General features: G+C 42.9%; 1 protein-coding gene across 2 annotated transcripts; it reads right to left on the bottom strand.

Annotated features, from left to right (window-relative positions):
- On the bottom strand, positions 1–26,061 carry UBE2U (ubiquitin conjugating enzyme E2 U). Of its 2 annotated transcripts, XM_006035054.2 has the most exons (11): positions 25,823–26,061; positions 25,446–25,662; positions 24,687–24,768; positions 21,643–21,735; positions 17,664–17,761; positions 16,578–16,704; positions 15,041–15,122; positions 10,386–10,480; positions 9,009–9,093; positions 3,072–3,184; positions 1–1,030 (listed from the first exon to the last, which is right to left on the bottom strand). In XM_006035054.2, exons 2-11 carry the CDS (start codon positions 25,509–25,511, stop codon positions 891–893), a joined length of 981 nt encoding a protein of 326 aa, XP_006035116.1. In that variant the 5' UTR covers positions 25,512–25,662; positions 25,823–26,061; the 3' UTR covers positions 1–890. The 2 variants fall into 2 exon arrangements, with proteins under 2 accessions (XP_006035116.1, XP_025046963.1); XM_025191178.1 differs by lacking the exon at positions 24,687–24,768.
- Between the last annotated feature and the right edge of the window lie 1,138 nt (positions 26,062–27,199).

Raw genomic sequence — 27,199 nt, 5'->3', positions numbered from 1 at the left:
TGTATTTATTCTCACAGCTACAGTTTACAGAGAGAGTCTCAGACTCTGCTTGTGGTGGAACAGATATCTTACTTGGGTTTTCCTATGATCCCGGCACCCATTTCTTGCTTTCAGTTCATGCTGCCTCCTATGTAGATACATAGTGATGTAGGTTCAACAGCTATCATACATTCTAGTGGGCAACTATGTTTTAAGTGTGATGAATATGAAATTCTGATACTGGTGGATCTTTCCCATCTTTAAGTGTCAGGATTAGACACATATTCTTAAATGGTATTCATACAGCTGAGTTTTCTAACTGATTCCTACACTGAATATTTGTATTCCTCAGTGCAATCCTCAGATCTATGGTTTCCCTTATACATTGTGCAACTATTAGAATATTTATAGTTGCAATAGTTCCCACAGCCCCACAGACAAGTCAGGGCAGCATATGCCTGCACTTGGGTGGATGGGGAGTGCTCTGTGCCATCCTCCCTGGATCTGGCTGCTGCAGCAGTATAAGCAAGCCCTGTGTGCATCCAGGGTCACCAGTTATCTATAGCAACTAATCCAATCGGATTTTGTTGTTGTTGTTTTCTGATCTAAGTCCTGCAGAGGCTAGCACATCTTTTCCATCTTGTGTAGTAGCACCTGAGACACCAATCAGAGTTTTGCAAACCCACTGAAGACAAAGGAGAATGGGTGAAGGAACTGAGTTTGCACAGATGTGAAAAATATCCTTGTGCATGTTTTACTCACCTTTGCTCACTTAAAGCTGACAGGAGTTTTGCCTGAAAAAGGGCTGAGTGATAGGTCTAGGATTTTCCCCATAGGACTGACGTAAATGTATTTGTTTTTAACCACCTATCAAAATAAAAGTTTCTGGTTTGTATATGAGATTTTGTAGTTTAGTCCTTTAATCCTTTGGTAGAGAGAGTGTTAGTCCACGCTACTAGATTGTCCACTTCCTCTTCCCACGGCTCTTTTTCCTGGGTGATGGGTCTCTCTCTACCTGTAGCTTGACTTTTTGGTATTGGATCTAGCATATCTGTGGTTTGAAAGAGAAAAAGGTTCATAAGTAGATAAAACAGCTACGTGGAAGCAAGTTTTCCAGAACAATTACGAGAACTTTTTCTTTTCCATTTTTAATTTGCAGAAATTTTTGGAAACTTATTTCTCAGGGCTATAAGGAGACTGTGTATATGTAGCAACATTTAAGTGATCAGATACAAAACCATGTGATACATTATATATACCATGCATCTTTGTACCACCTGCACTGGTTGCCCATCCAACTAAATTCAATTTGTCAAATGGAGCTGCTGCTCATCTTGCCGTGGGACTCAGGCTGTGGCTAGACAACATTCTGTTCTGGTTTGCTCTACTACCAATATTAAAACTTTCTGCCATTTGCTCTACTACCAATATTAAAAAATGTATGAGCAGGACTCCTGGCTGCTCTCTCATAGCTCTATAGCCATGCAGCATTAATGGCATTAATGTTTGTCCTTGTCAGGAAAGCAGCTATATATGCTTTTAAGACAAACAGGAAGCAGATTTGTTGAGAAAGGTAGTGCTATTTTAATTTTTTTCTACTTAATTTGCAGCTAGTTTGTGATAGAACATACTTTGGATACTACAATATTTCCAACCACTTCTGGTACAGATCAAGTTCTGCACACAAGCTCTTGGGAAAGATACTTACAACACATACAAAACATGGTGTTTAGACCTTTTTAATAGAGAAACAGTGATTACTCCTTTTTTGCACAGGTAAACATTTTGCTCTTAATTTAAAAATAAAACCATTTACTGTTGTATGACCCCTATTTCCTTCCCACATGTAGATTTGGTAAGAAATCTATTTAGTTTGTAAGGAAAAATGCACTTGTGAGATAAAAAGCACCGTGTAACCAGAATTCAGTACTCAGCTTTGTTGTTCCAATACACAGCTTCTATTATTGTTAACCCTCTAACCTGTCCCTCTCCTTACTGGGTATGAGGTCTCCAGGCGCAGTCATCTACATGAGATCTCACATGGAGACTTGTTCTATCTCTCTGGGGAACAGTAAGCAGCAGTCTGGGTGAGGCTTACTGATCTGCCGCAGCTACACAGAGCAGCAGATATGGATCAGCTCAGTTGCAGCATCTGGGAAGAATGCCCAGCCATGGCCTAGGCAGTGATAGTGGAATTTCTCTCTTAAGAGAGCCCAACTTGAGTTTCGTTTCTCTTCAAGTTTTACATTCAGGATAAGAAAAGCTGTAATTTTAAAATCTGTAATAATATTTTTCTAGACAATGAGTCACTCAAAACCAAAACAAACCTAGTAAGATATTATTTTTGCCTACCACCTGTCTAGCTCACAAGGGTGTGTTGTGTGGGCATAGGTGTTAGTCTGCAAAACAGTGTGGAGGGTCACCGCAGAAGACATTAGAAACATCATCCTGAACATGACTACATGGAAATCTCAAAAACTCTGGTAAGCCTTTAAATGTGCTCCCATGCAGGGGTGAATATCTGAAACCAAGATGTTGCAACTGCGCTTCAGCCCTCCTTGAACGTATTGTCAAGAGGCTGCACCTGTATTTCTTTTTTAAAACATACTGGCAAATACCTGGCTTTATCTTATCCCTGGCCCTAGAAAGCTAGGGCATATTCTCTCATTTCCACCACTTTATTCTGGTGAAGCATTGCTCCCTCAGTGATGTTACTCCCGCTTTTCATAAAGTTTGGTAAGCAGAATCAAATCTACAGACTTTGCTCAGCAGGGACCTGATCCATTGAACAATTTGGGGCAGCTTCTCTCTACCTATGGAAAATGCAATTATACTACAATGCTGGAGACTGTGTCATGGATTTATAGTGACACACCAAAGTTTCTGCCACAACATCTATTGGACTTTTGTCCTTGGTGGAAACAGCATTATGGTTTCAGAGTGCACATACTCTATACAGGTCCAATTAAAGACTCATGCTATTTTAAGTTACAGTGGATTTGTTCCAAATTTACTTTGCTAGATGTAAGGGGAGAATCAAGCCTTAAATGGGCACAATGGAAATGCTCCATTTTGGGGTACTGAGTCTTTACCTGTTGTTTGCCAGAGTTGATAGTTGTCCTGTTTCTCTTTGCTCATATTGAGCAAACTTTCATTTTTTTGTTTCCTTTGCCTCCTGATGAGCTGAGACATAATTGTTCTATATCTGTAAGCAGACAGAGGATCAGTTTGATACTGTTAATCTAGGCTTGGCTCCAAATATAAATTTGTCTTTAAAAACTCCCATATTGTGCCAAATAAGAATACTTAAGCATGTGTTTAACTGTAAGCATGTGCCTGCTCAGCACAGCACTAAGAAGCAGATTAGGAATAAGTTTTTTGTTGGACCTTAAATTTTTGGTGGAGAAACCTGTAACTATTCTGACAAGGACAGAATTTCTATTACAAATTTTGGTGCTTTGGGTGGAGAGGAGGGGAGAGGGAAGGTGGTAGGCACTGGACAGGAGAAGGAGCCAGGAGGGGAGGTGCCAAACAGCAGGAAGGGTTACATGGGGTTGGGCATATACCTCCTCACATTGGGACACTGCAGCTGCTGCTCAGTGCAGTGCAAATGGTGGTGGCAGCAGTGCCATGCGTTCTCCACGAGTTGCCATTGTGGCCCCCTTCTAAATTAGCATTTGGGGCTTGTCCCCTGCTTGCCCATCCCTAGTTATGTTATTGCCCAGAATAACCTATAGCCTGTGGTTAGGGACAACCAGGTTCAAATTCTTTCTTTGCCTGATTCAGACTAGGGACTTCCCACATCTCTCACAAATGCATTGAGAACTGGGTTACTAGTTATTCCTGGGGGTGTCTCTCTGTCCTTGCTCCCCCCCTGCCCCTTGCAAAAAAACCTCAGATTCATGCCAATGCAGATTTGGGGAAACCACAAACACTTTCCTGTGGTGGGAAGCCCCTTCCTATTCAGCTCTATTAGGAAGCTGTAATACCTAAGAATCTGAATGTAGCGGTGACTACAGGCTGTATCCCGTACGGTGCCAATTGCTCTGGCCTTCACCTGGCAAATCACTGAAGCACCAGTGTAATTTTACAACACATGAGTGATCCTGAGGAAATCAATGGGATTATTCGCATGGTTGGAGTAAATCATATGCCTAAATTCTTTGCTGGATTGGGGCCAGAGGAGTTAGCTTTTTACAGACCTGAGCCTGAAGCCTGATTCAAGACAAGAGAAAGGCACAATGGAAACAGAGGCCATGTCCACCCATGTGTGGACGTTTGTTTCCCCAGGGACAGCTTGCAGTGGTGCACCTTGTGCCACCACTTGTCCCCAGGGAACATCTGTGCCATGTGCCCTCTGGTGCATGGCAGCTTACTCTGGCAGTGGTAGGGGAGGCTGGGACCAGTACTGGGCTGGCCTCAGCAGCCTTACTGGTGGTCCTCCTGGGGTGCAGCTGTGGCAATCCTGCCGCACGGAGCCTGGCTGGCAGCCACAGTGCAGCTCCAGCCAGCTAGGCTCTGGTTTTGAGCAGTGCACACTGCCCCCGCTCTGCTGTTTTTTTCCTCGGGGATTTTTATGACCCCTGGGTATCCAGGGGTCAAAGAAAGCCCCTGTGCTGCTCCCTTGCAGTGCAGAGAACAACTGAATGAGCAGTCTGCAGCACCCCATACCACACGGCTGCACTCATCTGGCCGGAGAATAAACTTCTAAAAATGAACCAAAGTGAGAGAATTCCAGTCCTTTTAGATATCTGAGATGCTGCATGTCATACAAGCACAGAAACAGTTTTGCTTCCAGGACAAAGCATAAATTTTAAGATGACAGCATACCTATCAATTTTGTGATATATATTTTTTTGTCTTTCTAAACATATCATGCTTAGATTGATGGGGGGCCAAACAATGGTTTATTAACACTGGCGAGATAAGAGAGGAGTGAATGACAACTCTGAAAAATAATTTATTCTCTCCTACATTCCCTTGGAGGAGGATTTGTTTATTCTTGTTAAACACTTGGACTTCTCCCCACTATCCCTCTGCACTGTTCAAATGTAACCAAGGTTGCAAGAGAGAGTTATAGATATTCATAGCACAACATGTTTTAAAACACAGGTATTTACGTCAACCTATCTTTCTCTTGACTTTTAGACAACGCTTGGTATATTAACTTCTGAGAGATTCAGGATCTGTTTGCAGTGGGCAAGGATACAGGATGGGTGACTATTCCTAGTTTTTTAATTTCTTTGATAAAACAAACCTGAAAGTTCAATTTGATAAAACGAATGTTTAATGCATTCTCTTTCTAGCCACAAGGTGGCAAACAAGCTTTTAGTTTTTCATAAAAGCTGTTTTCAGAAAGCAAGAGTCCAAACATATATATTCTGCTTTATATACTTGTCTGTCTTCAGTAACCTATTGTCATTCAGTTTTAAAGAGTAGCGCTCAGCCCACATGACTGGAATGCTTTTTTGTCAGAGAATGAAAAATAAAATAAAGACACTTTAGACAAAGCATGTAATGGTATACTTTGTGGTCATTTTTGTTACATCAATTTAATGAGCATTCCCAAGCTAGACTGACACCAACCCAGAAGAAAAAGAGTTCTGCTCCTAAGTGAGCATGTCTACATGAAATGTCAACTAATTAACTGTGCAGTGAATGTCTCTGCATCTACAAAACTAATAAACTCTACAGCAAGGTAGTACTTATGTTTTACAAATACTACCCTGCTGCAGAATTTTTTTATGTGCAGCAGCACACGTGTAGATGCTGCCCTGGCCAGTAGGGCTGCGCGAAATGGCACCGCTCCGTTTCGCTTTGAGTTTTGACGGTTCGATGGAACAGCGTTCTGTTTCGAATTTCGTTTCGATTTGAAACAGCTGTTCCGTTCCGTCGAAACAGAAAGGCCGTTTCAATGCTGTTTTGATGTTTCGCTGGGTATGGGAAGTCAGTCCAGCTGGGCTGCCTCTCCATGCCCCGCGCTAGATCATGCCCCAGGGTGGCCTCCCCGCCCTGGGCACAATCTAGCATGGGGGATAGGGAGGCAGTCCAGCTGGACTGATTTCCCATCCCCAGCGCTATGGTCAAAATGTTTTGACTTTCGAAACGTTTTGACTAGCCTTGTTTTGTTTCGAGGCTATTTCAATGGCCTTTGCTTTGTTTCGATTTTGCTGTTTTGACCTCGAAATGAGTTGAAACGGTGTTGAACTGAAACGGCCATTGAAATTTCACACAGCCCTATTCGTCAGCCCTTCTGCAGGCTGACACCTGGGTCCCCTGCCAGTGGGCTGCTCTGACTGGATGTCACATGCTGTACATGAGTAAACTCTGGAGAAATAAGCTCTGGAGTATATTTGTGAGCATTAATCACACATATAGACATGGCCAGTAAGTCACAGTATACCTCCACAGCAGCCACTCCTGTGATTGCAGCTTGTGTAGACACATTCAGGCTTAGCAGTACATGAACCTGTAGATCTGAAGCAGCTCATAGATACATATGGGTTAACCACCCAGGTATTTGCCCAGCTTCTCAGGAGGGTTTTGAAGCCCAAGCTGAGCTCCATGCTGTTATTTCTACACTAGTAGTAGTACTCAACACACTAGTTTGACTGTGTCTAGATGAACTGAAACCACGGCAGCATAGATAGGTACACAAATGCACCAGTAAGCCTTAGCATTTTATAAAACCTCTGTTTTTTATCTATTAAAATGGAGGCAATGGACTCATTTGACACTCTGGGAACTGTGAGGCAGAATTAAATAGTGTTTGTAAAACTTTGAGGGTCACTGATGATAACACACAGTTAAGTACTTAGCTGAAACTGGGCCTACAGCTGTGGGCAGGGAAACGTTCTTTATTCCTATTAAATTCATGGGCAGGAATCTTTGACATTAAAATGACTAACTTCTGAGACCTGGTCTCCAGCCACTCTACATGCTCTATGCAGGAGATGTCTAACAGTTCACCTTCATTTGTTACATCCTATTTTAAATGGCCTTTCAAAATCTGTCTCTGCTTCCTGGCCTATGATTCATAAACTTCACTACAATTATAAATTATATTTTGTTTCCTGAATATTCATGTGTCCCTCTGGTTAACAACCAGTATTTTCTGCGCTACTGCCTGATCATACCTAAGGATAGTATCCTCATTCTGTTCTAAATCACAGGTTCAGAAGAGTTAGTGCAGATTTATATACTGGTGTTGCCAAGAGAAGAATTTGGCTTGATATTGGTTATTTGTATACTAGAGTAGCTGGTGAATCTATGTAAACTAGTTAGCTGTAAACAGCTTGAAATGTTTTTTTGTGAAGCGTATTGTACAAAAGCAAACTGTTCTACAAATTGTTTTATATTGTTTCAGGAATTCAACTTTCATTTTAAGAAAATTTTAATATTTTCCACATTGTCTTTATTATATACCCAAAATTAAAGTTCTACTATACTGAGGCTGCAGATTTATCTCAGTGCCAGAAGTTAGGGATAGATAATGAGTTTCAAAATATGAGCATGTTTCTGAGCTGTTGGCAATTGGGAAAAGAGTACCAAATGAGAAACAACACTGTGTTTGAACCTGGTACCATGCATCTGAACCTGTCTTTGATCAGTCAAACCCAGAAATTCGAAGGCAGATTATGTCCCACCAGCAGATTATCTCCCAAAAGCATATTATCTCCCACCAGCAGATGGCAGCGAGATGCGGCTATTTCACACCACTGTGTTCCTTTCCACCTCCAAGAAAAACCCACGTAGCAATTTCCTTTCCAGCTCCTATGAAACTAACATAAAAATTTGCTTTCCTTGACACCAAAGACAGTTTTCTGACATGACTCCAGACTGTTTAAGCAATATGCAAAAAAAAGTTTAAAAAAATTAAAAGGAGAAGTATGTGGGGTCTTTTTGAAGATTTTCTTGGGTCATGAAGGATGCTGTGGCCCTACATGATGAAGCAATTATGAAACATATGAAACAAAGGAGTTCTGTGAAAGGAAATAAGGAAGTTGTGTCAAAGGAGAATTAACCTTCTATTTTACAGGTTTTTTCAGAAAGAAAAATAAACTCTTAATTTGAGTTCAGGATTAGCTCTGCTTCAGACTTGACCTGTAATTAGCTGTCCTTTTGCTTCCAATTGATTTTGAAGGCGAACAGGATTCAAAGGATAAAAATGATTCCTAATTTTTTGGCCTGTTATGAACTGCCAACAGCGATAGAGGTGAAAAAACCTAGCTTGATCCATGAGATTGCAAGGAAGCATATTGGCCTTTCAGATTCCTGTATTTTTTCCCTTGCTTGGAAGCAGGGATTCAGTCACAGAAGCACTAGGGATAAAATTTAAGTAGGCACCTCAAAAATGTAAGAGCCTTGATTCAGATCCCCCACGGACCTAGACCTGCGTAACTCCACTGATCACACACGTTTGGACCAGTTGAGGTTCTGGCTTGATAAGCTTGAGCTGTGCTTGGCCATCTAGAGAGTCTTCTATTTATTCTGGCAGGTATTTACATTCTGGGCTCCCCTTAGTCTTTGTTCCATAAAGGAGCAGTCAGTAGCATAACTAGGAGGGGGCCACCAGGATAGCTTCCCATGTGCCAACTTGATGGCGGGGAGAAAAATACCAGCTGCTGCTTCAGCCACACAATTGCTCCAGCTGCACAGCAGCAGCGGGAAGTCACCACTGCTTTGGCCACTCAGCTGCTTTGTTACCCCTGTGGGAGCAGTGGGCACCTACTTAAAAGGTGCCCATGGCTAGATCCACTTGAGCATTAGGTGGAAATTCTGCCCTGTTTCAGGTTCCTAGGACCTCTCCCTTCCCACTCTGCCTCCAAAGCAGCCATGGAATATGAGGGAAGGTTTGGCTTTAAGAGTCAAAATCTATGACCCAGTGTAGCTGAGCAATTAGCAGTCTGGAAACATTCTGCAGGGCACAAGTACTGACTGCCTGAAGTTTTCACAGAATTTCAAATGTTGCAATGGCACCTAGGTCCAGACATTTAGCAATTTAAGCTCAAGGGACTGACAACACTTACATATTCTCATCCCATCCGCCTGCTTCTGTCAAATTTCTTTCCTTCCAGCTGTAGTAATTCCCTATGAAGACTGGATCTTCAAACACTGCAATGCCATAATTACAGAAAATTAGTTAGAAAACAACACGTGCCAAACACAATATTCCTCAAAGTAATATTTAATATCTGAGTGCTACAAACATATACATCCCTTACATTAGTTTCTAGCAAAATCCTGCACTATAAAAGGCAATGGGAGCTTGCTGTCTTCTTCAATGGAAGCAGGATCAGGGCCACATTAGAGCTGCATATTACTATTACTACTAATTAGAGTCCTGGCCTTGACTGATCTCAGCTACAAGGAATAACTCTGAAGTAACTCTCCTGATGTCCTTGGCATTGCCTCAGTGCATACAAGTATATCCGAGAGCATAACTGGAGCTTCTGCACTGTATGCATACTTTTAAAATACTATGAATAAAATGAGACAAGAATTGTCACTGAAGTGCATGACAAAAAGGAATACTGAAATTATATTATCTGACATACTTTTAATACATGAGTATAATCCTGGTCTTGTATACTCAAAGTGGCAGTCATTAAAGTCCAATTAAACAATTGCTTTATGTCTAGTTTTGTTAGTAATTTAGTTACAGTAGACTGCAGCGGTGGGATGTTACTTTATAACCAAGGCTATTATACTGTCTGCAGTTAATTTTTTTCTTAATCATACCTAGATTTTATTTATCATTTATGACTCCTTAATATATTTTCTGTCTACTACCAATCTTGATTTCCATGCCTTCCAACAAGAACCTACATAGATAGTAAATTTTTTGGGAAAAGAGCCATCTTTTTATGCCATGTTTCTACAATGTTTTGTACAATAGAACAATCAGTCCAGTGGGGCTCAACCTTTTGGCTCCATGGGCCAGATGAGTGGCAGAGGGCCAATCTGCAGGCTACATCAGACCCTGCATGCCAGAATTAGCTGCCACTGCTCCTCCATCACCAAATTTTTGGCCCTGTGGGGAGCCCCACGGACCGGATGACATGACTCCACAGGCCAGATCTAGCTCATGGGCTAGTGTTTGAGTAACTGAGTTTAGTCTATGACTGCAGCTTCTACACACTATTACAATACAAGAAGAATAAAGACTTGATCTTTAACCAGTTTAAATTGGTGTAGATGGACTGAAGTTACTGGAATTATGTCAATTTAAATCAACTGAGTTACTGCCCTAAATTCTGGACACCTGAGGTAGATGATGTGATTCTGAGTTCACTATCCACAGCAGCTCCACTGAAGGCAAAGTTCTTACTCTAGTGTAACAACAGCATGAGAGCAGGATCAAGCTCATTATGTTTAATTTTACTAAAGCAGGCATATCATCTTACATGGAGCTTTAAAATATTCTTTTGCTTTTGATGTGGCTATTCCAGACCATGTCCTGTGGTAATCTTCAAATGAAATGCTTGTAATCCTTCTGTAACTATAAATGCGGAACAAGACAAGGGTTTCTGGCAATTATACAATTTGTTAGTTAACACAGATTTTCATGAATAAACTTCCACAATAACAGCAGAATGAATTCAAAGGGATTTAAATGATTGCACAAAGGCTGCTTAAATGACAGGAGAAATAAGATCACAAGTGTGCAAGCAGTTCAAACAATTAGATATATTTTAAATACATTCTACCTATGTTAACTTGTTATCAATTTATGAGACAACTAAATTGAATTATTTTAATATTCTGTCCCAGATCCTCTTCCAAGCATTAGCATAGCTGAACCAGGTGTATCTATCCGAGACGTTTACTGCAGAGTTATCTAATTAGCTCTGCAGTAAACATCTTGGCATCTACACATGTGGTCCTATTAGTCCTCAGTAATTTAATAAACTCCACAGCAGCACATGTGACATGGCCGGCTGGGGCATGAGGGTGCTTTAGTGCAGGGGCAGCCTGCTGCGGTTGTGCTGCGGTTCCAGGCACACATGCAAACACCGCGCCCGAGAGCAATAAATTCTGGTGCAATATGCACCAGAGTTTATTGTCACATTGATATACATGTGTAGATGTGCCCACTGAGTGTCTGTAAAGCTGTTCTGCTTAAGGGAACAAAAAGTTAATAGGGGAGGAATATATTTCTAACTGAGAAAGTAGAGTTTTACCATTTTCCCCAACTTACCATTTTCCATGAATGTGTTTTTCAGTTTCAAAATTATTATTCAAACAATGCAAATGAAGCAAAGTGGTTCCTTAACTAGCACACTGTTTACTGTTCTTTGCTTTGCTGTCTATCTTATTCAGGCTGTAGGCCAAATTCTGTACTCTGTTTTACCCTGTGGCTCCTATTCAGGCTCCAGCTGGCCGACCCCAAGAGTGTCCTACCCCACTCAGTGACACTGAGGATTAAGCCTCAAAACAGAAATCCTGTCCCATTTGAAACTAATGGGAACTTTGCCACTGACTTCAATGGGAGTCAGAACCTACCCAAGATCTCCCCGCAAACTCAAGTACAAGAACAGCATAGAATATTAAGACCCAGATGCTTCAGAAGTGACCTGACACAAAGAAGTTCAAGAAGAATTTTGAAAGGGAAAAATGTATCTTTTTCATGAACAGTTTATCTCGGGCCCCCTCTACACGTGTAGGTAAAGGTGTGATAGGATCTAACGCGTGATCCACACAATTGCACCTCCTGCCATGCATGGCAGAAGTTGCAACTGTGGGATCGCACATTAGATCCAATCACACCATATTGTCAGTGCAGGGGGAGCTTGATCCAAGAGTTGGATCCTGGTTATGCGCGAGGTGCAGACAGGAATTTAGCCCTGCTACTTGTGGGGCTCTCAGTCCCGGCTACATGTGAGGTGCAGCCTGGATTAGGAGCCCTATCAGTTGGGGGGCCTCTTGGTCCTCACTGTGGGTGAGGAGCAGGACTGAGAGCCTCTTGTGGGCTGGGGGTTTCCCACATTCCCCTCCTACCTTGGGGATCACAGCAGCTGCAATCCTCAGGGCTCGGGGTTTTCACACTGGGCATGGTGCAGCCCTGCAGCTTGGAGCCCAGTCAACTGATGGGGCTCCAGGCCTCAGGGGAGACCTTGCTATATGTGCAAATGAAAGCTTGACAGCAACCAGCTCTAAAGTTAGTACACATTTTCAAGGTCTAACTTTATAGCTGGTTGGAGTTTTTTATCATGTGATAGCTACTTTGCACATGTAGCTGGTCTTCAGGTAACTGTGAAATTAACCAGGTGATTGTGCGATACCTGTAATGTATAGAGGGGCCTCAGAAACAGCTTGCCAGTCCCACCTCCATAGCTGCACACATGTTCAGCCAATAGTCACTCATACTAGGTTTCACCTGCAGAAGTCTCCCTTGAGGTATTTTGAGGAGACAGTAAGAGCTTCTAGCAGGGCAGTCTCTGAGCTTGCCTCCTTGTTGCATGATGCACTACTGCAGACACCCTGCTTTGGTTTCATATTGGGTGTTCAACAATCCACACAGCTTTCAGCATCTTTAGCTGCTGAGGTTACTTAGCTTTCCAGCGGAGTCAATTATCAACCCTTTAGTTCAATACCACCACAAAGGTATTGAAGTCCAAACAAACTCAAAACCATAAGACTCTTCCATGTCTCCCGTGCTCAGCTCTCTTCTTGTACAGGACTTGTCAACACCACATCTCTGCCTTTGCCAGGGGACACAGCCTCCTGAGCACACAGGTGCCAAACATAGAAAAGCAGCAGTGAGAATATTTGTGGCCTCTCTCTGCAATTGTTCATGAAACTTCAGCCTCCAGCATGCTCAAGAGGGGCGACAGGGAATGCCCTGTGAGCAGGAGTGGGTGGGCAGGGTACTCTTAGGAGTGTATGCTCCCAGAAATGGCAAGGATGTGGTGTAGATGTCATGCTTCCTGGAGCCCCTCATGGGTCTGACTCGCCACAGGCAGGTCCCTCAGGCCAAAGGCTGAGGCTTCAAAGAGAAAGCTCCTTGCAGCTCCACTCCTCCCCCTATTCTCCTTCAATGGAGCTCTTTGTGACCTTTTAAAAAAAATTTTTTTTTAATAAGCACTAGGCTCGCCTCAGGATATCACAGGACCTTTCAACAGGGGTGGGTCTGTCATGGTGCAGTTAGGCCCAGACCCCTATAATGGGCCAATTCACTGCAGGAAAGGGCCAAAAAATCAGGAAGTGAGCAGTTTCAACATTGTATTTAACAGTCAACATTTTGTTCAATGTTTGGCTTTTTCAACTGCATCCTTTGTTTGGCTGTTACCCTTTTAAGCAATGATGCACAACGTTGTTTAGTAGCTAAGCAAATGATCACTGGAACACTAGAGGCAGGATTTTACATGCACGGTAAGCTCGTTGGGGTAGGGTAGTTTGGTTCCCTAACACCAGCTGACTCAATCGGTTCTGAGCCAAGGTTTCACATCCTGGGCACTGATGAATGGTAAGTTATAGTTTTCAAAAGCCCTCAGTGTAGGCCCTGCCCTCCCTGAAGTTACATATGGGGCCAGGAGGTTACTACTGGTATCAGCAGGAGTAGCATTAGGCCAGTCCCGACTACTTGTGAAAATCCTGCCTGATGGTGTTCGCACTTGGAATATATAGAGTCAGATTTCAGATCTTGCAGAGAGCAGGGGAGACATTAACAACGACCTCCACCTTCGAGGTCCACAGAAGAAGCTCAGCAAGCTTGCATGATGCTTTTGTCTACCTGCTGCAACTGCATCCTGCTAATTTTTTCCTGCTTGACCCCCTCCTCATATTCTGCATCATTTCCTGCTTGTTATTCTTGCTTCAGTAAAATACTCATTCTTTTGGGATTGAGCTGGAAACAAAACAAGTGAGCTAACCTCATTCTAAATCATCCTATAAAAGACCAAACACAAGATTGTTATATGTATATATAAAACCTCTCTGATCCCCAGGCTCCCTTGGGTCTTTTGGGAGGTAACAATGAGGTGAGAGGAAGACCACTAGCTCCTGACAAAACACGGACCCTTCAGCAACCATCATGTTGATCTGCCTGATGTCCCTTCTCTCCTTCACCTTTGCAGTCCTGTCAAATCTCAAGACCTGCTTGCCAGAAGCTCTTTGCTTTTACTAATATTTAAAGCTGTATCCATCAAAGGAAATGATTCTTTTATGGATCTCCAGACTTGATTTCTTCTGCCCCATAGTCAAAGTTTTGCTGAAGTCAGTGGAATTCTTAGGGATGCAGAGGAGGCAGGACTGAATCCATAATATTTTGATGACGTTCTGATACATCCTTTTTTAATGGTTCTACTTCTGTATCTAGCAGAGTTCATGGCAAAATATGGGGGGAAGGAGGGGAGAAAAGCCTAGCCCCAGCAAAGTTTGCCTTTAATTTCAATAGGGCCAGAATTTTACCCTCAAATGACTGTGCTAGAAACAGGATGACAGGAGCCCACAAAACAAGGTCTATAGCAGCTAAGAACTCCCTCACTCCACTACGGGAATTCACAGCAGGCCAGAGACAGCCAGACTCCGCAGTGATGCAAAGGGGCGTTAGCTGGAAGAGAATCTGACCCCATCTGTTAGTCTGTAACTTGGCTGCAGAAATATTTCAGTAGTGATTCCAGGCACAGCGATTGCGCTATAGAAATAAAGACATCATAAAAATGATCTAGTATATTCTAGAAAGAATGCACTGGTTTTCTTATACTAGTCATTAACATAATAAATGACCTTAAAGTATGTATGGCCTGGAATACATGTCATTGATTAGTTCAAATGAAAATATCACTTGGCTCAACAATCACAAATTTTCTGGCTATACTCCTGTAGGCAAAGAACCTGTTTCATTTAGTAATAAGAGTTATTGGCAAGAGCTGTTAAGGAAGGTGCTTGCCAAATGTTTCCATAGGAAATGAAATAATTGGGAATATCCACTAACAGGAAAAAAAAGAAAGAAAATAATTGGTCTCTTTAGGACACAGCTCCTAATATTACCTGGAGCTGATGCTACTCCTTCTGAAATAGTGGCACTCCTACCACTTTCCTCACTGTAATCTTTTACCTGATACAGCCTAGAGAAGATGCTTCTGATGATGGATAAAACTGCAGGGAAGAAATAGAATCATTCTCAGCTCTAAGAAGTTCTGCAAAGGAGAAAATCATGTATTGTAAAGCTTTATTAGCCAAATCCTTATCTGTTATAAATCAGTGAATTTCTACTAACTTTTGTGGCCCAATGCTGAGTTACATCAGACAAGAATCCAGTCTTCTGTTTCCCCCAGAGCAATACTCATGCATTTAACAACCTGCTATATATGCTTTTTGGATAGAGATGTTGGGTTTAATTTTTCCTTGGGACAAGCACTGTTTCCTGTCCCTGGCATTAGTTAAAGCAGCAAAGAGTGTACCTTCATGCTACACTGTCTTCCAGGAATGTGGAAGAAGCTGGCACAGAAGATGCTTGAGATAGCTTTAAGAGACCAGGGAGTTTCCCCTAATTTGGGAATATTCTTTTCATTATCATCAGCATTGGATGTGGTACTTGAATGACACAAATACTTGGAGTGGGCTGGAAAGTCTGGCTTATTAAGAGCAAAACCAGTGATGGCTACTACCCTTTCATGTCCTCCACATACCCTGTGCGCAGTAGGAACTGTAAAACATACTAAGATTAGTTTTTCTGCTATTTTTAACCTCTAGACTAGTAGAGGGCAACCCCTTTGTCAGGCATGCCACAAATTAATCCCACACCCTCCCCAAGTGCCATTCTGATCCTCTTCCCCTGCCCTATATGCTACTCTGCTTGCTGCTCCCTATTCTGGGTACCCCGCCTGATTGTCTGTTGTATTTTCTGCTTCCTGCCTTATCTACCTCTGTGATGCCTGTCTACCTTCCTGATCTGCTGCGTGCCATGCAAAAAAGCTGCCAGTGCCACTTGTGGCACGCATGCTGCAGATTGGCCACCCCGCTAAAGGCAGTCATTTTTGCAGGCTGATCACTGTTTAGTTTAATCATGGAGCTCTAAACGTTATTCTCATCAAGCTTTACATGACAAACAGTTCATATGATGTAGGCAAAGACAGCCGAACTTCCATTTGTCCAGCTGCCAGCTGTAACTTGCACCCTTTTACTAGCTGCTTGGCCTGCAACAGCACTGAATTTACTTGGCAAGGAAATGTCACCAGCTCTCATTTAACAAGATGCCATTTACATGACTGTTGCCTTCAGCTCCAATGTTGGCCAGTGTGTTCACTCTCAAAACACAGTTGCGTGTTTGTTGAAATTAAGTTGCCAAACACACTAACCAACATTGATTATCGAGAGTACAATAAACTGCTCAAGGAGTTTTTTTGTTTAAATTCTATAAAATTCCCAGTATTGGCTAAAGCCATAGTGTAATTAAGGAGGGGAAGGGCAGGCATCAGCCCCAAGTGCTGGTTTAGGAGGGATGTAAAAATAGCTCTCACTGCTAGCCTGGGGCCACCACCAGCAGTGGAAGCCTGGTCACTGCTGCTGTCCTGTGTGCCATGGCCACCCAGCTATGCCTATGGGCTAAAGAATGTCTTTATGAATAGTAAGAAAGCAAGAGAGTGCCTTACCTTCTAGGCGTTGGCTGGTTCTAACACACTGGATAACCATTTGTCTATACAATGCTAAGTTATTTTTCAGCATTTCTGCTGCTTCTGTATTCACAGCATTTTCCAGTACTGGATTAGAAAGCATCACCTGTATATAGACAGACACACACAATGTAAAGCACCTTTCCTACTCAGTGTACAAGCCATCCAAATGATTGGTTTCCTTGCTTTAAGATGGGGAATAATGATACTGGTTTGCTAAATTCAAAGCAAAGGATGGCTGTTTTGTGACTTCAGCAAGATGAGGGCTAGGCTCTTAATTCTGATCAAAATCTATGCTCACTTTTTCCTATTTCCCCTCAGACTGTTTATAATTCCGAAGAGACAGCCACAAATGATATGCGACTGCCATTTGTTTTACTTATAATCAATATGAGGATGTCCGTGTCTCTCTGCACATGTCTAAGGGACATTTTCATTTATGAAAGGTGGACCAAATAATTTTTAAAGTGATGGGAATATAATAAAAAGGGTGTAGGACTTATTACAGGGAGAAATGTACATCATTTTTTTTCTTGTGGGGGAAAAATGTAAAATTGAAACATAAAAGCCTATATGATAAAGCTGAATTACTTGCTAACCTCAAGGCCCATTCCAGTACTCCTGATAAAGACTCTGCCCATGAGATCATTCAGGAACTTGAAAGTAAAGTGATCAGCATTTTAAAAGTATTTTTTAAAAGTACAGAGAATCAGGCAGGGCACACACTTCTCTAGTAGCGCTTACCCAGATAAAACAGCATAAATCCAAAAGATCACAGAAACTAACCACTCTGACCTATCTAAAAGTTAGAATTGGCAACAGCTTCAATCATGGTAATTCATTAATCAGAGTTAATGTGCTGCCAGATGTGACACCGGTATCAAATAAGGATGATCTACAGATTGCATTTCCTCTGAAGTCACCCAGCAGCTTGCATTTTTAATTTTAAAAAGGTGAATAATCTACAGTTGCAGTCTGCAAGTCTGAAATTAGTCCTGTAATAAAATAGATTCCTATTTGATGAATGAGATTTCCAAAAAGTTATTAACAAAATGATTTCCTTACCTGGATACTAAGTAAAATGCCACACATTGTTAATTTCCGATTCCACTTCTTAGGGTCGTCTAGGAAGTCTATACAAGGCTTCCCAGAATGTTGATCCACTGTATTAAGAAAAGGATTGTGCAACTTTAAAAAGTAGCAACATTTCAGAGACTCCACAACACAGCAGCTGTAGGCTAGAGGAACTAGTTATAGTTACTGAATTAATTTGGTTTATTAGCGTGCGGGCCGGGAGTGGTCCGAGACCCTCGGGGGCGCGTGGCGGGCTGTGGCCAGCAGCCCTGGCACGCGGGTCGGGGAATGCAGGCCGGCGGACTAGAATTAGGCACGGACGCATAGCGGTTGATTAAAGATTATTTTACTTACACCGTAGATGGTCGCGGTGCAGGCAGGAAAACTTGCTTGAGTTGCAGTTACAGACAGGAAAGAAGAAAAGCGGACAAGAGTTCCTTCCACGCGAACTCTAGCCCAATCCGGTTGAAGGCTCTAAAAACGTGAGCCCGTCGTGTCAACCGAAGAAAACAACTCGAAGCAGAGAGCTCTGGATACACTCACACGAAGTTTGCTAGGCTCCGTGGAACTTGCGCACAGGGAAGGGGTTCATCGAGGGATCATTCGGCGACGGGGAGAGGCCAGAGGTTGATCAGACCCCCTATAGCCTTCTCAAGGTACACGCTGGGTCTGATAGGCTCCACAGCGCTTAGAGATCTTCACGAGACGTGAAGTCCTCCTCCTCCTGATAGTTGTGGAGTCCTCCCTTGCGGGGTTCTCCTCGGAGTTCTCCAACTTGGGCGGAAACCACTCAAGCCTCTTATATGGCTAGCAAGCCAATCGCTAGCCGCCACGTGGGAATAATTTAGAACTGGCCAATAGTGGGACACAAATTTGCATACGAATGGCAGGAACTCCTTTGCACCGTCCATTTCTCTTTGCAACTGAGAAATGCACCCTGCAAAGAAAGCTCCTCGTGGCAGGAAATAATTTAGGAGTGCCGAAGCGCACACAAACAAAATCACACCCTTGGGTTGTGACAATTAGCAGCTTTCAATGACTGAAAACCATTATGGTGCACATAGACCAACTATGTAATTGTGTGTTCCCCTCACTGTCACTCATACATTTTCCCACCTCTTCTCCAACTGTTTACAGGTCAACATAAGACCATGTCTTAAATTAGTTAATAAGATCTTCACATCTGAGGTTCTCCTTCTATTTTTGTATGGTGCCTATATGATAGAGCAGGGATTCTCAACTGCTGGGATGCTATGAGATCCTTTTCAGAGTGCCGTGGGCTGCTGCATCATATTAACATTATTAGATGTGGAAATATCTATGCATGATTCACAAGATAAACCCAGAGATTTCAAATAGGACTCCATAGTGTCAAAAAAATTCTGGCCTGTTGTGGTCTGAGTTCCTTGCACCAAAAGCATTGCTTCATTAGTTTGCTATAGCCAAAAAACCAGGAAAGCTTAGAGCTGGCATTTTCTGAGGGGGTGGTCTGAGTCTAATGACAGAGAAGGTTCTTTGGGTAAATGTGATATCTTTTATCAGACCAACTAAATAGTTGGAAAAATGTTTTTTTTTGCAAGCTTTCATGCAGAAACACCCTTCTTCAGGCATAGGGAGAGTCTGCTGGTATTATGTGGTTTTCATGGTAGACTAGAAGCCAATATGCAAAATGAAGGTCTGTGAAAATGCAAATGAGTGGCAGTGAGGATCAGAGGGAATAGGGGTGAGATTGGTAGGTTCTGGGGGCAAAAGGGGAATGTTGATCTGGTGAGGGAATGTAGCTGGTAAGAAGAAGACAAGTTACCTGGGGTTATCAGATGTCAGGCAGGTTATAATGTGCTATAAATCCAATGTCTATATTTAGTCCATGATTTTTTGTATTCAGTAGATTTATAAAGTGAAGTTTATAGGCTCGTCTACAAAAGGAGTTTTATAAATTTCCTTTGAGGATTTGAACTGAGAGATTGGAGTTAGAGTAGTTTTCTTGTGAGAAATGTACCCCCATAGGTAATTGGGTATTCTTGTCTTTGATAGATTTTGTGTGTGCATTCATTCTGGTACTCAGTTGTTTGGTTTCTTCTACATATTTCCCATCAGGTCATTTAGTGTACTGGATAAGATATATTACATTTCTGGAGATGCAGGTGTAAGATCCAGGAATAATGTTGGTTCTGTTGTGGGGTGTAGTTATTGTAGGAGTATTGGAGATGTGTGGGCAGGTTTTACATTTCTTATCCTGACATGGTCTGGATCATTTGGTGTGCTTTTGGCCATAGGAATTTTGTTTCTGGTGATGAGGTTAGTGAGGTTTGGTGCTTGTTTAAAGGCTAGGATGGGTGGTTCTGGAAAGATCTCCATAAGAATTGGGTCTTTTTCTAGTATGGGTTGCAATTGTTTGAGGATTTTCTGTATAGGTTCCAGGGAAGGATGGTATGTCATAGGGCTCTGCGAAATTTTGCCTGGCGTTTTGTTTGAAGCTTTTTCAATGCGTTTTGAGCTCAAAACAGTGACATCAAAATGAAACAAAAGCCTTTGAAACAGCTTCAAAATGAAACAAGGGAACTCAAAATCTTTTGAAAGTTTCAAAATGTTTCGAGTTTCAAAGCCAGTACCAGTCTGGACCACAGTGCAGGCTAGCATCCCCAGTAATTTTTATCCTACTTCTCAAGCAGCTTTCACAGTACCAAGCTCTGGGCAGCTATGGTTAGACTGTTGCTAGCAATCAAGCTAACTAGGAAACAATTATCTCACACATGTCTTCAGAGCACTGCATGCTGGACTCTGCAGCTAAATAATGACCTTTTAGAATAACTCTTGTGTATGTTTTCTTAACCTGAGTTTCTTTTAAAGGGCAAAGGTCAAAACAAGTTCCATTTTATGCCATTGTAACAACGTTCCTTGAACCTTCAGCACTCCTGCATGACTACCACCTGCACACTACTACTACCTGCACACTACTACAACTACAGCAGTAACTAATTAGCTAGCAGCAGGAGATACTCTTATCCTACACAGGGAAGGACAGGTTGATGGTGCACTGAGCTACATCATGGGGAGCAATGCCCTTTTCCCCTACTCTGAGATGTGAGGAGCTCCTGGCCTATGCGATAACTATGGGTGTTGAAAAGGGCATCCAGAGGAATGTGCAATCCTACATATAATCAGTTTGGGCACCCAGAGATCTAAAATGAAGATTTATTCTCTTCCTCTGCTCCCTCCAACCAAGACAATCAGAGTATCCCTAGACAAATGGCTCCAATGGTATTTCAGCATGGCTTAAGAATCCCGCACTGAGAGACTAGACTGAGATTTTGGGCAGAATGCAAGCTTCCTATTGGAACAAAAGATATTGTAGGGAAGTAAAAAGCCAAGTTGAATACCATATCTACTTACATACCACGTGGACCTTTCCCCCCAAAATCAGCCCCTCTCCCCAGTGTTGGGGTCAGGTCTTATGTGGGAAAGCTGAGTTTTTTGCCCAGAATAGAAGCACCCTGCTTTTATTCCTGTTCCACTGTGTGGCAGTAGTGGCATTATTGTTCAGGCAACTGAAGGAATAAATTGACTTATTGACTCTTTACTCTTCACTGCCCAGATATCAATGATCATCTCTCCTTTTTGGTGGTCTTAACAGCAGCTAACCTTTCTTCAGGCAATATAGCTACTTCTGGCCTCTCTTGCCCTATTTCATAGCCCTAGAGACTCTTTAGTTCTTTACAGAATCATGGAAACTGGTCTTCAGCAGCAGCTAGAGTTTCAGCTTTTAGTTAAACAGGAAAGGGAAAATAAGTCAGACGAAGATTAAGCTCTGTCCCTGTTCAATGCACCCATAACTCTGGAAAAATCTTTTTTCTTCTTTCTGCCTTCCTAAAAACAAGGTGCATGTCTTATATGCAGATGTGTGGTATGCAAGAAAATACAGTATTTGAAACATGTCACACACTCAGACAGCACCTCCTGTGACCTTTACCATTGGGGTGAAACGGAATGGTGTTGAACGAAACACTTGGAGGGACACTGTTGTACCTTTCAGAATACTTTAAGGTGAGCTGGAGAACAGCCCCTGTTGGAGAGAAAGAGAACGAGAACGAGAAAGAGAGGGAGGGAGAGAGAGAAAGAGAGAGATCAGCATTAGCACACTGTATTGTATTTAACAAGAACACCTGCCTGGTATTTGTCCAGGTCAAATATATGCTATTATGGATTTTCTTTTGATTTTAAAATCTTTTTTTCCCCTTGTATTGATGTGAACAAGCTCTGGGAAGCAAAAGTTGAAGGACAATGTTTCTCACTAGAATATAGAAAAAGGTCATGCTTATTTAAATTACCTCTCCCTACACATCTGTTTACAGCCCTGATGGATTATCATCAAATGACTTTAGCATGCATGAAAAGGGACAAGCTACACTGTATAGGTCCAAGCACAGCAGTACTGGATTGAAGCACAAGCATGATAAATCCCGCACCTAGTGCCCCAGCTCTAGGAGTCATTCAACTATATCAGCCCCTCAGCTTTCATGAAAAAGGAAAAAAGTGTCTAGACCTCAGAGATGTGAAAAAACCTTGAAAACGGAAAATGTGCCACGTGTGTAACCAGCACATGCTTTCTGTGGATAGACTAGGAATCCTTGCTCCTAGTCCTGGAGAGCTGCTAGTCTTTATGTCCCAAGAACTGAAAAGTCCAATCTCCCCACACAGAGGCCACTGCTGCCCTGCCTCCAGCATGGGCTTTCTGTGGGCTGCCATTCTCTCTTCTAAATGAGTGCCCCATTTGCCTACCCCTAGCTATGTTACTTTCATGCCCTTTCTCCTTTGATGTCTCAAGTTATGGGATGGGGCCGCCATTTAATGTACAGAATATGAGCTAGACCCTATGCCATGGAGTGCTTATGACTGTCTCAAACTAGTCCAGAGGCCCTTGAACTTCTCCTCTTTGGCTATATCAATATATCTGCAAACTTGTAGGGAATAAACTTAGGGGGAAGAGAGTAGGTTAGGCTCCCTGTGCACTCTGTTTTGTACAGCGTTGAGCACACTAACAGCATGGCACACGGGAGTTCAGTGAATGCGGAAGGAGCTTAGCACCATGCAAGGCTGAGCCCTCACCTTGAAGGAAACTATTTGAAATCCCAGAACTGGAAGTTTCTTGGTTGTTTTGATGTAGATAATCTGTCTAAAAGAACTGGATCAAGATCACTAAACTACTGACAAAGGATAACACTACATGGTTTAACCCTTACATGTGAGCCAGAGCCAGCCACCTACTGACAAAGTGCTTATTATCATGTTTCCTCAATCACAGAGGACTCCTGGCTGGGCATTTCAAAGGATACTAAGAGAGATGGAATCCAGTGGGAATCAGGTATGTCACTCTCTAAGTCTCCTATGAAAATCCCAGCCTTTTTATTTTAATGTTCATAGTTATGATGCACACTGGGTATGTCTACATGAGCCGCTTACTGCGCAGTAGCCTAATAACACTGCCCAGCAGTGTGCTGGTCCAAAGGCGTGCCAATGCACCACTCAGAGGGTAGTGGTAGATGGGTCTTTTTTGACCTGGAGGGAAGTGGGCAGTGGAGTCCCCCAGGGCTCGGTCCTTGGGCCCACACTGTTTAATTTCTTTATTAGTGACTTGGATGACGGGGTAAAAAGCAGCCTGTATAAATTTGCTGATGATACTAAGATTTGGGGTGAGGTGGGCACGCTAGTAGGGAAGGACAGATTACAGCAGGACCTGGACAGGTTACAGGGGTGGGTTAATGAAAATAGCATGGGTTTCAATACTGACAAGTGCAAGGTGCTGCACTTGGGCAGTGGGAACCAGCAGCACACTTATAAGCTGGGAAATTCCCTTCTCGAGAGCACAGTGAGAGAAAGAGATCTTGGAGTCATTACTGACTCCAAGATGAACAAGGGCTGACAATGCGAGGTCACGGTCAGTAGGGCTAACCGTACCTTGTCGTGCATCCACAGATGCATCTCAAGCAGGGCCAAGGAGGTGATCCTCCCCCTCTATGCGACACTGGTCAGGCCACAGTTGGAGTACTGTGTCCAGTTCTGGGCCCCGCACTTCAGGAGGGATGTGGACAGCATGGAGAGGGTCCAGAGAAGGGCCACCCGCATGATCCGGGGACAGCAGGGCAGACTCTACGAAGAGAGGCTACGGGACCTGAACCTGCTCCGCCTTCACAAGAGAAGGTTGAGGGGGGACCTGGTGGCCGTCTCTCAACTTCACAGGGGGGGCGGGGGACCAGCAGGGTTTGGGAGAGACTCTGTTCCCCCTAGCGCTCCCCGGGATAACAAGGAATAATGGCCACAAATTGTTAGAGAGTAGGTTTAGACTAGACATCCAAAGGCACTATTTTACAGTCAGGGCGGCTAGGATCTGGAACCAGCTTCCAAGGGAAGTGGTGATGGCTCCTATCCTGGGGGTCTTTAAGAGGAGGCTTGATGTCTACCTGACGGGGGTCATTTGAGCCCGGTTTTCTCTCCTGCCCAGGGCAGGGGGTCGGACTTGATGATCTACAAGGTCCCTTCCGACCCTACTTCTATGAATCTATGAATAAACTACTGCATGTTATTAGGCTGCTGTGCAGTAAGCATCACAAAAAAACTATGTGCTGGCCCTACTGTGCAGTATCTGTAGTTAATGTGCATTTAGTTAGTCCTTCATTAAATAAGTACTAAACTAAATGCACTGTAACTACTGCACATTCATGAATGTGTAGACATGCCCGCTGTGTAGGACAGAAATGATTACAAAGGGTTAATGAGAGTACATGCCTGTGTACCAAGGCAGCTGCCCCAAAATCCAATGGGTAGCTTAGAAAACAAAGCCAATCTAGTACCACTTGCATTCTTAAAATGGTTTACAACATCAATTTTTAAATACCTAGCAGTACAGAATGATAGAAATATTGTAAAACCACACACACACACACACACACACACACACACACACACACACACACCACATGGCACTGAAACATTTGAGTCTTCAACAGTATGACAGACCTTCCCAGAGGGAGTCCTTGAGCCCTTGGACTTCAGCTAACCATTCTAGCAGGTTATCATTAATAGGAGCAGCAAAGATGCCCTAAAAGGTCCAAAAAGAAGGTAAATCTGGAGCTTGATTTTTTTTCTTCAATACTCAGTTATTTTTATTAAAAGTAAAAGCTGGAGAAATTAGTCGACCAATATTTCTAAAGCACTTTGAGGTCTTTGAACGCATAAAACCATTGCATAAAGCCATGAAGAACTGCAGTGGAATTTAACAACAAAAAAGTGTGCATATTTAATGTGCTCACTGCCAAGTTAATCTCCTTCCTCATATGACCGCATAATCAGTGTGAAGCTTACCAGAAGTCAGTGGGATTATTGCATAAATGTGAAGACTGCAATATGGATTTAATTTGGACCCTTATCATACTTCCTGGAGTTTACAATGAAATTCCAACCCCGCCCCCCCAAACCCAAGATTCACTATTATAAAATCATTTATAATTACATTTCAAAGAACTATGTCTTCCCAAGTTAATGATTTGGGAAAGTAACTGCAAAATAATCAAAGATAGTAAGGTTTTTTTTAAAAGAAAAAAACATTAAACCAAGGCTGTGGTTTTGTTTCATTCCTTGGAAAACTGGATGGGGAAAGGTATACTTATACAAAATAAGGGAAGTCCAGGCCTTGGGCAAAAAATAAGGACAAGAGCACTAATGTGCTAGGTATATACCAGGCGTAGGTAATGGAAACAAAGAGGAGGTGCTACTTACAAAAACGTTGGCTTCTTTCCATTCCTGGTGTTCCCTTTCCAGCAACACGTACGCTCGGGAATGCATAGTGATAACAGACCTTGCACAGGACTCTCTCTTGCAATATGCTTGTTGCAGAGGTAGTTGCCTTGCAAAAAGAACGACGGCCTTTCTTCCTGCTTCAGTTCCTGCTTCACAGGAGTGGTGGGGCCTCCACAGAGCCGGATGCTTTCTAAAACTACAAAAGGAAAAATTAACACCACCACTTGCCACAGTCCTAAACTGACACGTTAAAGCGAAGTTTAAAGGGTCTGTAAATAACCCCTTCCCCTGGACTTCAGACTTCAGCTGGACACCAGCCGAAATCCTAGGAATGAGTTCAGACTAAAACTACCGACCCGTCCTCAGGGCAATGCGCTCAGCTCTGGGGTGTGGTGACTAGCTTGAGGCTGAATCAGCCCAGCTAAGGAAGGCATTTCTGATCCACTGCTCGGCAGCAAGAGTGCCTGTGGGAGGACAAGGAGGAGAGCAGGGACCGCCCGGACTGGGCTGCGGAGCAGAGACACGAAGCCGGAGCTGGGCTCTGTATACGGCGTAACCCAGCAACAGAAGCATCGCTTTCCTGGCTGGTGCTGCCACAGCTTTGTTCCCCTCTCAGCCAATCAGAAGTGGCCTTAAGTGTACTAATCTTCTCCTTCCCAATCAGACGTGGCCTTTCAAGCACGATGGTTCCCACAGCTACAACTGTTGAGACTCGAGGCAAAACAGTGGCCTAGAAAGATGGAGTTGTGGCTCTGTGGACTGTCATTTTTCTGCGGAGGAAGCTGGGGATGGGGGGGATTAGCCTTGCCCCAAGTTTTTAGAAGCGTCATAATGAGTTTTAAGGAGCGGGGATTTCTACAGTGTAAAAGTTAAACTCAACTTTGTAATCCCAATCAAAGTTTGCACCATTAAGTAAAACCCAATCTAGCTGTAAACTCTCTCCCCTCTCCGTTCATCTCTCTTCCCCGCAACTGTCCTGAAAGGGACCCCTCAAGCCCTGGCCTCATCTATTTGCCCTATCCCCAAGTAACTCAGTCTCAAATTTCTGGAGCAATATGAATGAGGGAAAGTTTAAAAAATGCTCTGGGGTGATGTTTAAGTCTCTCTAGCACACAAGAAAACCCTTCATTGCCAGATGGCGGGAGACTTTTAAATGCTGCCTGTGTAATGAATTGCACTGATAAAATGCTTTTCCTTTACAGATCTCAAGGGTGGATATTGGTATCCCCAGAGGGAGGAACTGAAACGGAAAGAGGGGAAAGCAACTCACCCAGGGCCATATAAAGCATCAGGCAGAAGGCCTACCTTCTAACTCCTCAAGTCCTGTGCTTTTTCATCTAACAATACTGCCTCCTTGTCTGTGGCAGCATGACAGTATGTAATAAAGCAGACATTGGACTACAGAGAACACTTGCTGTGACACTTGGGCAGAGTCAGTTCCAACTAAATTTAATGTATCCTCATATTTGTTCATTAAAACAAACTATTGGGTCCCATAAAAGTAGGAGGGGAAGGGGGAAGGAACATACAAACATCCTTTGTTAGTAATAAATGGAAAATGACCATAATATTTTGATATAGCCTGCTGATGACTCAGTTCTGTAACTCTTGCTCAAGTGAGGAATCTTATTGACTGAAATAAGATGACTCTCAGATACAAGGTATACAAGGTAGGGCCCCAAACTTTACAAATTTTCCGCTTTTTAACTTGACAAATTTTAACAGTGCTCTAA

This window comes from Alligator sinensis, unplaced genomic scaffold, assembly GCF_000455745.1.
Source record: "Alligator sinensis unplaced genomic scaffold, ASM45574v1 scaffold558_1, whole genome shotgun sequence".
Lineage (NCBI taxonomy): Eukaryota > Metazoa > Chordata > Crocodylia > Alligatoridae > Alligator > Alligator sinensis.
The sequence above is the reverse complement of the archived record's forward strand: the minus strand, read 5'-3'. Positions and strand labels throughout refer to the sequence as shown.

Bases quoted from the DNA above. Each gene is read 5' to 3' on its own strand.
- UBE2U (XM_006035054.2), bottom strand. From the start codon at position 25,511: ATGCATTCCCGAGCGTACGTGTTGCTGGAAAGGGAACACCAGGAATGG. The intron at 24,769-25,445 runs GTAAGTAGCACC...TGGACCTTTTAG, and splicing joins GGAAAGAAGCCAACGTTTTT to GGCATCTTTGCTGCTCCTAT. The intron at 10,481-15,040 runs GTAAAAGATTAC...CCGCATTTATAG, and splicing joins TCTTCTCTAGGCTGTATCAG to TTACAGAAGGATTACAAGCA.